The sequence below is a fragment of the Myripristis murdjan genome, chromosome 4 (assembly GCF_902150065.1).
Source record: "Myripristis murdjan chromosome 4, fMyrMur1.1, whole genome shotgun sequence".
In the NCBI taxonomy this organism is placed as follows: domain Eukaryota; kingdom Metazoa; phylum Chordata; class Actinopteri; order Holocentriformes; family Holocentridae; genus Myripristis; species Myripristis murdjan.
This window is the reverse complement of record NC_043983.1, coordinates 16,670,452-16,679,916: the sequence shown is the minus strand read 5'-3', so window position 1 is coordinate 16,679,916 and position 9,465 is coordinate 16,670,452. Positions and strand designations below refer to the sequence as shown.

Genomic DNA, 9,465 nt, shown 5'->3' with positions numbered 1-9,465 from the left:
CACCGGATGCCCAGACGGGCTCAGTTAGGCTGCACCCCAGCGATGTACACTTATCATTGTACCTGCCAAGTGCAGACTTCTGTTACACTGTCATTCAGTTGCAATCAGATGAGCCATTCGTCTCCCTCAGCTTCCCTCGGCATTGATGCGTCCGATGAATTACATAACGAGAAGCCAGGCTGCTCCGCTTCTCTGTCCGTCCCACGTAATTCCCGTCAAACGGCCTGTCGTCATAACGCACAACGCATCTCAGGGATTCATTAAAGATGAGGCCTGCTGAGATAAACCAGCATCCAGTCAGACAGCAGACCGTGTGCAAACCCAGCGCTCCCCCAGACGGCCTCCCTGCGCATCCACAGGCTCGGCCCTCTCCTCCGAGGATCAGCCAATCAGCGCACTCCTCATGCGGCCCACCGGTGCGGCCTTGTACCGTCACACTGCACTCACACTGCACGGCTTCATGAGAGGCAGGTGAAGAGGATAAAGAGGAAAACATAACCGATGATGCTGCGAAATTATCCTCTAGGTCCTCACTACCCATTATCCTGTTGCAGGCTTGCATGACATGACATGACATGATCATGCATGATGGCGCTGTTTTATCCTGGCAAGGGAGTTCTATGATAAATATGGATTCCTTAGTCACTGAAAGACAACATCAAATGCCAAGAAACTTTCCAGTGCATGAGCAAATATTTGGTGTGAATGAGGGAAGAAATAAAAGTACGGCAAATTTAAATGGACAGGTGTATTTGTGATGTAGGTTGTACTGCGGTTCATTCTGCTCTGCACATTGTGGATAAGAGAAGTGAGGCCAGATATACATTAGACACACATTAGTGCACCCGCTATGAATAAATGATAGATGACAAACTCAGGGGTCCAGGTTTATGTGAGACAAACCACTGTGAAGCAGTCTCTGAGAGCAGTCACTGGAGTCCCACAGTGATGAGGGGGCATTAGGACTTTTTAGCAGTGATCTCTGCATATTACGTGGAAAAAAAAAAAAATAGTTTTCCCAAGTGTCATTTAGGTTGATGATCTAAAAAAATTACACTAATTTGGCATTGTCTCAGCACTACACAGTCTAATGCCATGTGGCAAATTAGTTGGAAACTAACATGCAAACCATATCTGCAAATGCTAATTGACAAAGATCTGTGCCCACAGGGTGAGACTAATTCATAATAAATAGGAGTTGTGTTCCTTAGAATATGACAGTGAAACCCGCCAAGACCAAATTATATCTAAATTATAATCTAACTACTGGATTTATTTCCCAAACACTCACAGTTTGTCAGATTATTTCCAAATAACAGTTCAAGTTAAACTCGAGAAATGTGTTTGCAGTACCATCCAGCATACACATTACTGATTCAACAAGTTCTCAGAAATGTCATTTACTCATTTACTGTATTTATTGTTATTTCCTTTCATGTCTGGACAGGCAACAGGCAAACAGACTGACAAAGTAGTTCAGAGAATGAGTTAATTTGGCGTGTTACTCATTGATTACATCCCATCAGGCTGCAGGGCATTTACTGATGTTCACAGTGCCAACCACACTGGAAGCAGCTTTGAATGCAACAGGCCTCCCGTTGAGCCTCACTCTCCGCAAGCAGCCAATAAATGAAGAGGACACGGGGGCTCTGCTCCTCTTTGTTGTCCCTGCATGGAAGAGAGATCAAAGGAAACCAGGGAAATTACATTCTTAGCTGTTTTTCTCCATAAATGTTGATATTCAGCAAAAGGTTTCATGGATTTACCAACCATACCTCCAATGTAAAGGGTATCCAGTGTCGCTGAGGACGAGGTGGACGGGGAGGGACCCAGTTTCTGCTCAGACACGGAGTCCACTGTTACTTTGACAGCTTCTTTCTGTTTGGACACTGAATGACAAGAAAGAGCAGGAATTTAAAATTCATTGCCACACAAGTATGAAAACATATGCATGTTCCTGTTAGGGTGAGAAGTCATACCTGTAACTGCATGAAATTTGCCGTCACACAGGCTTTGATGAGGCATCACTGAGACACTGACAGCACCATTACCATCATTCACCTTGACTCCCACCTGTCAAAAGATTAAATGTGAACAAGTAGTTGCTGTAACTGTCTTTTAAGTCACTGACTCCACACTGTTTACAATCTCCAACATGTTACCTTGTTTTCCACTAAGAACACGTCGAAGCTGGTCTTAGGACTTCGAGCGTGGAAGAGGAGGCCAGTCAAGTGCTGCGGACGCAGCTCAAAGGCCAAGTCAAAATCAGAGCCCACAGTGAAGTACTTATCTAGAATACAAATATTTTCAATCAAATTTGAGGTCAAGGTTCTCTTGTAACAAGCATTGAGTACATCTGATGACAAAGTGGAAATAATGCCATGCATTGAAATAATGTATAGTCAAACCTAAGACAATGTGGCTGCCGTCTCCCCCAAAATATGTCCCAGCCTCTGAGAGTCCATCAAAGCAGGATGAGGCTCCATGGTGAGCCACTGGTTCCCCAACTAACACCTCATTCAGTTTGAAATCCCGAACACAGCCAATAACACTCTCTTTGGGGATTAAATGCCCCTTAGACAGGCAATTTTAATTTTGGAGAAGAGAAGGGGAGAGGAGAGAGAACTTTAATGTCTTAGAAAATATAAAGGAGGAGGATGCATTTAAAATAGAACACGTGAATGAAACTATGGGATAAAGTTTCGATGAGTTATTTGATGAATTATTAGGGACTGCAAAATAAAATAACAGCAATAGGACTTACTTAGACAAATAAAGAATGACTATGGAGTGTGTGTGTGTGTGTGTGTGTGTGTGTGTGTGTGTGTGTGATATGAATATGTGTGAAATGCAGCAAAGACATGAAATACACATATTATGAATGAGAGGAAAGTGCTAATATATAAAAAAATGTGCAATATTTAAATGTGAGGGTGGCATGGGAATATGAATTAAATATCTGTAAATTTACATACAAACAGACATGTTGTGGTTACTTTTTTGGGCAGTATCAATTTGGTTAGAAAGGACTAGAAACAAAAAATGTGCAGGAAAATGTGTGTCGGGGTGTAAAATAAGGTGAGAAACACACTTTTGACAATTTGCGTATTGGAACTCCTCCCAAATACACAGGATTCTGCAGGTCTAGAGATGATCCCGCATCGTTAGACAAGTGACCATCTGTCACACGGATTCCATCAACCAGCAGATGGAAAGTGTTTTTCTCCACACTGAACACAACCTGAACAAGCAGACAAACCTGTCAGACAAGTGAACCGATGCTAAACAAACCATTCAGCTACATGCTTTAATTAAATCAAAATGAAATCAAATTATCTTTGGTCTGTAAGAGACTAAAAACTGAAGAAGCAATACACATGTTTTCTCTGTTTGCACGCAGAATTGTAATTACTCTGTGCCAGTTTCCATCATTGCTCTTCTTCTTATGGTGGATGATTCTGTTTTGCCCAAGCGAGAGCTTGATTTTGCCGCCGGCCATAAACAAAGCTAGCAGGGAAATGTCTCCCTTCCCTGCAATGTACAGCAGCAGTCCTTTGGATGACCTGGTTCTGACTTCAAGGGAGAAGTGAGGCCTAAGACACAGAAGGAGAGGGAGCACAACATGAATGAATGTATCAATGAATGAAGGAATGACTGAAAACACAAAATAAAATAATAAATGTTTATTTAGGCAACATATAATGACATTGAAGATGACATATAAGAAATCATTCACTCCTACAATATATCAAGTATATGGCAGAAGACAAGTCCAATACTTCAAAAAATAAAAATGTATATGTGATGTGAAAACATTAATTTGTAATTTGGACAATTAGGGAAAGATGAGACACTAGGTCATCTGGCACTCACCTTTCTGTTGAGTAATATAGAGAGACAGTTGTAGGCTGATAGTCTATTTTTCTCAGGAAATTTAGCTTATCCTGTTTGGCCAGTTGTAGATGGGAGTCAGCTTTCTAGTTTATTTAAAATTATGGAAAATGGTGTAATTCTTGTAACTCTATGTAATGTTATTCATGTTTTTTTGTTTGTTTGTTTGTTTTTGAAAAATGTTGAGGACTCGTCATGTTTTTGTATAATGATTCATATTTGAAAAAAATGTTGAAACACTTTCAAAAAAAAAAAAAAAAAGAAAACTGGGTGGTTGGTCATGTGACCTACAGTACAGGCCAAAAGTTTGGACACACCTTCTCATTCAGCACTCCATCACTCTCCTTTTTGGTCAAATAGCCCTTACACAGCCTGGAGGTGTGTTTGGGGTCATTGTCCTGTTGAAAAATAAATGATGGTCCAACTAAACGCAAACCGGATGGGATGGCATGTCGCTGCAGGATGCTGTGGTAGCCATGCTGGTTCAGTGTGCCTTCAATTTTGAATAAATCCCCAACAGTGTCACCAGCAAAACACCCCCACACCATCACACCTCCTCCTCCATGCTTCACAGTGGGAACCAGGCATGTGGAATCCATCCGTTCACCTTTTCTGCGTCTCACAAAGACACGGCGGTTGGAACCAAAGATCTCAAATTTGGACTCATCAGACCAAAGCACAGATTTCCACTGGTTTAATGTCCATTCCTTGTGTTTCTTGGCCCAAACAAATCTCTTCTGCTTGTTGCCTCTCCTTAGCAGTGGTTTCCTAGCAGCTATTTGACCATGAAGGCCTGATTGGCGCAGTCTCCTCTTAACAGTTGTTCTAAAGATGGGTCTGCTGCTAGAACTCTGTGTGGCATTTATCTGGTCTCTGATCTGAGCTGCTGTTAACTTGCGATTTCTGAGGCTGGTGACTCGGATGAACTTGTCCTCAGAAGCAGAGGTGACTCTTGGTCTTCCTTTCCTGGGTCGGTCCTCATGTGTGCCAGTTTCGTTGTAGCGCTTGATGGTTTTTGCGACTCCACTTGGGGACACATTTAAAGTTTTTGCAATTTTCCGGACTGACTGACCTTCATTTCTTAAAGTAATGATGGCCACTCGTTTTTCTTTAGTTAGCTGATTGGTTCTTGCCATAATATGAATTTTAACAGTTGTCCAATAGGGCTGTCGGCTGTGCAGTAACCTGATTTCTGCACAACACAACTGATGGTCCCAACCCCATTGATAAAGCAAGAAATTCCACTAATTAACCCTGATAAGGCACACCTGTGAAGTGAAAACCATTTCAGGTGACTACCTCTTGAAGCTCATGGAGAGAATGCCAAGAGTGTGCAAAGCAGTAATCAGAGCAAAGGGTGGCTATTTTGAAGAAACTAGAATATAAAACATGTTTTCAGTTATTTCACCTTTTTTTGTTAAGTACATAACTCCACATGTGTTCATTCATAGTTTTGATGCCTTCAGTGAGAATCTACAATGAAAATAGTCATGAAAATAAAGAAAACGCATTGAATGAGAAGGTGTGTCCAAACTTTTGGCCTGTACTGTATATGTATTTATCACACCAGTGAGTACTCAATCTTGTTGAGCGAACCTGGGGAAGCATTGGGCGAAACGCTTTGTTTGCTCCTCACAAAATTAGAGTAAAGTTATCTCAGTTTGTGGTGGTTAATTTTCGTATTTCAAAGGTTAAATGTGGCTAACATTACCTGTAATTAAGCTCCTCAGGAGGAACGCTGTAACTGAGCCAGCTGTGTGGCTCAGACAGCCTGTATCCTCCATAGAGTGTCAGGCGCTGTCTGCACTGCTGACTTGTTGATCCTGTCTGAGCATGGATCTGAAACAGAGCGGAGACCATAAAGGACCTGTGTTATAATATTATTACAAAATAACAGAACATTTAACAAAACAATATTATTTATTTGAGGTATGTAGCATCTAATATATCTGGACTACTTTCGTTTCTAAATTGGTCAAATCCAATTCATTCTTTAATAAAGTGGAAACATAATATTCTTGTGCTCACTTTTCTGTGTCTCTTTGTGTCACTTTGCATAAGGGGTGCTGGCAGAAGTGTGGCTTGTGGAGGAGGACTGAGCCTGCACACACCAAGGACTACATCTCCCATGAGTGACAAGGAGCTCAGATCAGCAGGGAGAAAGCCTGAGTCAAGCCTGTTATTAGATTAAAGATTTTTTTTTTTTTTTACATAACAGAGAATAATGTAATGCAGCTATTTTAAGAAATCAAACAACAATACATTACATCTGTACCATCTGACAATAATGCAAAGTAGCATTCAAATGTAGCCCGACCTCCTTGAATAAAGGTTAGCAATGCAACCTTTGAATTTCTCTTCTGCCAAAGATAGCTGCAAGGGCTCGGTATGATGTGCCTGTGCCTGCCCCACATTTTCATTATCGACGCTCATCTCCAACCTGAGGAAACCACAAGAGGTTTAGCAATATGCCCTATGCATGGAAGAAAAAAATGCACATCACAGCCGAGGTTTATTTATTATATAACAAAGAAGAATAAATTTACCAGTGCCTGCACAGCTTACCCTGTTTGACTCCTCGCTGCAGACAAGTAGTGCCAACTTCCGTCATTGTACATTTTGTGTGAGTTCAAGGTGTAATTATCACAACTAAAAACTACATGGCCATCAACCAAAGACAGCTGGAAGTCATGGAAAGAGGTAGAGTCCTAGAGACAGGAAATTATGAGTATGATTTATTAAACAAGCAATTGATTTGTTTTGTCACACTAGTTTTTGATTTTGCTCTTGAGTCGGCAACTGTCACTTGAATCTGGAGCTGAGAGATTACCTGATAGCTGCTCCTAAGAAGAGCACCGTGTTTCTCTGTGCTCCTGAAGCCCAGAGAGACTGTGACTGGCACCGTGTCCCAAACACCCAGAGAGTTCACAGACACAACTGAGTTATATGTTGCTTCACGAACACCCTATAACACACACACATCATTTACACAATATTGAGATTCTGTGAAGTGCTATTCAGTTCTAATATAATTCAACATATTTAATGGACAATTTACAGAAGATATTTTGTGAAAATGTTGAGAATCACAAATGAATCATGACATTTCTTGCTGGAGGTTTACCAGCAGTGACAGTGGACATCCGACGCTGACACCGATGGTCCTGTTGTACTCAACGTACATACCATCTGCCGTCAGGTGATCCACACACCCTCTCAGTGGTGGGGCTGTGATGTTATCCCTGAGATTCAGAGGCATAAACACATGGATAAATGTTCATGTGCTATAAATGTTTAAATGCTGCATATTTAAGCCCATGTTTTATCACCTCTCTCTCAGATGTGCCGGTAGACCTCCAATGTAATAACTGCTGTACTCTGCTTTGGTGTAATTTGTGGAGATTTGCTTCGCTCTGTAGTTCACAATGAACTTGTCATCCATGGCAATTATAAACTGCATGTCCTGAAAAAGAAGGCTATTTATCAGTAATAGAGTTTATCAATGGAAGAACAAAATGTACAGTTTTGTGACCTGAGCTGGAATTGCTTTGAACAGCCTGTGATAGACTTGTGTTGTAATGTCCCTGTTGATGATGATGCACAGATTATTTTAATCTGAAAGTAATATTTTAGCTGTTGGATCAACTTACAAATAGAGACACTTTTTCACCGCTCTGAGATTTTAGCTCTTGACCGGCTTGTCTCCCTTGAAGCACAAGGTGCCCTCTCTCCATGAAGACACAGAAGTAAGAATCCTGTAAAAGACGAAAAAGACAGTAAATGGTGACTGCGATTTAGTACTAAAAATAAATTAAGGTTGTATTTATCAATAAATGTTAACAGACACAATGCAACCCCAAACCAGTGGTTCTCAACCTGCGGGTGAGGTGCCCCATAGGAGGTCACAAGATCATTTTGGGGGGGTGCAAGATGATTAAGGGAAAATAATAATAATAATAATAATAATAATAATAATAATAATAATAATAAAGGTAGATTGTTCACCACTCTGCACATACAATCTGCAACAGGGGTGACGCAGGCAAAAGGTTGAGAATCACTGCACCAAACTAACTGTTTTTCTGAGTGTCTATGTGTATGTAAGCTGTATAACTGGAATAATTAGCTCAAGTCTTTGACTACTGCTCCTTTATTCATCAAGTCTAATCTGTTATATTCAACTGGAAGCACCGTACTTCGTTTCCAATGTAGAACAGCAAGGCGTTTGTCTCTCGGCTGTTGGTGTGGAACCTGAACAGTCGTCTCTTCTTCTTCTGAGGGTTACTAGTGAGAGCCATGCGGTAACCAGTCCCGTCATAATAATCAGACACCTCTGACTGGGAAATCCTGAACAAATGAAAGAAATTATTTATTCTATTATCACACATACAGTTATGTTAGGTTCATGTCTCCATGTCACCATTATCCTTGCCTTGGTATGCTTGGAAATTACTTTGTTTTCACTACCTAAAGACCAGTAAATATGTAAAAAGATTTTTTTTTTGTTTTTAAATTTCATTTATTGTTACTTACTTCACAAAAGGGTGTTCACCTAAGTTGGCTGCATGCTTGTAGTTGAACAGACACACAGGATTGTCATTGACAAAGGAGAGCTTTATGGCTCCTCGATATTTGGGGTATCGCAGTGCCGCTGGAGGCTGAAAAAAGCAAAGGAGAAGGAACTGAAAATAATAATATATCACAAATGAATGATAATGCTTAAAAGGACTACAATGTATTTTCCAGGAGACATCTATAGGAAGACATAAGTTCTATTGATAGAGAGCTACAACATTAATATTTTGCTTAAAGCCCCTTTAAATTGCTGATCCTTTTGCCAGTGTGAAAATAAAATACATGCAAATAAAATGAAATAATAACAGTGAATGATTACAGTGAAGTCCTCAGGATAGCCGCCCACGTAGAACACTACGCTGTCTGGATCCAGATTAAGGACGCCCGTCATCGTTTTTGGAAGGTTATGCTTAGGAGATTGTGTTATGGGCATGGATGATGTGAAATTTTGAGTGATATTAACTTCAGCATCTTGGTAAACCCTGAGGGAATTGTCGGCAAAACAGAGATAATTACATGTTAATTACTCTTGACTTAGAAACTTAAAATAGAAATTACTGAGGGTGTAGTAAAGCAATCAAAACCTTTTATAGTGTCTTCTGAAATGAAAACATGAGATCTAACACATTCAGCATTCAAACAGGCAGAGTGGTGCCTACCTGTGAAAGACAACCCTGTCAAGAATGGTGGAGTTCACATTGGTGGTTGTTCTTATTTGGCTGGTTTTCACTTCATGGACAAATCCGCCCAATTTGTAGACACACACCAACACGTTACCTCTAACAGCCATGCCAACATAATCCCCAGAAGGCTGAAAATGAGAGAGGAACAGGTAAAGTTAAAGGTGCTCTATGCAAAATTGCCAAGGGTCCATTTAAGTAATAAAAAAAAAAAAAATGTGGACTAAACTCTAATTTGATGGTCTACATGGTTCTCATAATTGACACAATTCACTGATAAGTTTCTCCACATTTTTTTTTTATCAATTGAGTCTTTCAT

The 9,465-nt window shown here is 40.4% G+C and overlaps 1 protein-coding gene across 1 annotated transcript; it reads right to left on the bottom strand.

Moving 5' to 3' along the window:
- Positions 1–1,522: 1,522 nt before the first annotated feature.
- Positions 1,523–8,857, bottom strand: lama3 (laminin, alpha 3). Its single transcript, XM_030049726.1, has 15 exons — positions 8,786–8,857; positions 8,425–8,549; positions 8,088–8,238; positions 7,542–7,646; positions 7,269–7,354; positions 7,016–7,133; positions 6,722–6,856; positions 5,603–5,730; positions 3,413–3,593; positions 3,092–3,241; positions 2,409–2,574; positions 2,163–2,290; positions 1,980–2,073; positions 1,776–1,889; positions 1,523–1,668 (listed from the first exon to the last, which is right to left on the bottom strand). Exons 1-15 carry the CDS (start codon positions 8,855–8,857, stop codon positions 1,523–1,525), a joined length of 1,899 nt encoding a protein of 632 aa, XP_029905586.1.
- Between the last annotated feature and the right edge of the window lie 608 nt (positions 8,858–9,465).

Bases quoted from the DNA above. Each gene is read 5' to 3' on its own strand.
- lama3 (XM_030049726.1), bottom strand. From the start codon at position 8,857: ATGACGGGCGTCCTTAATCTGGATCCAGACAGCGTAGTGTTCTACGTG. The intron at 8,550-8,785 runs GTAATCATTCAC...TGCTTTTTTCAG, and splicing joins GCTATCCTGAGGACTTCACT to CCTCCAGCGGCACTGCGATA. The intron at 1,669-1,775 runs GTATGGTTGGTA...TCTTCCATGCAG, and splicing joins GGATACCCTTTACATTGGAG to GGACAACAAAGAGGAGCAGA.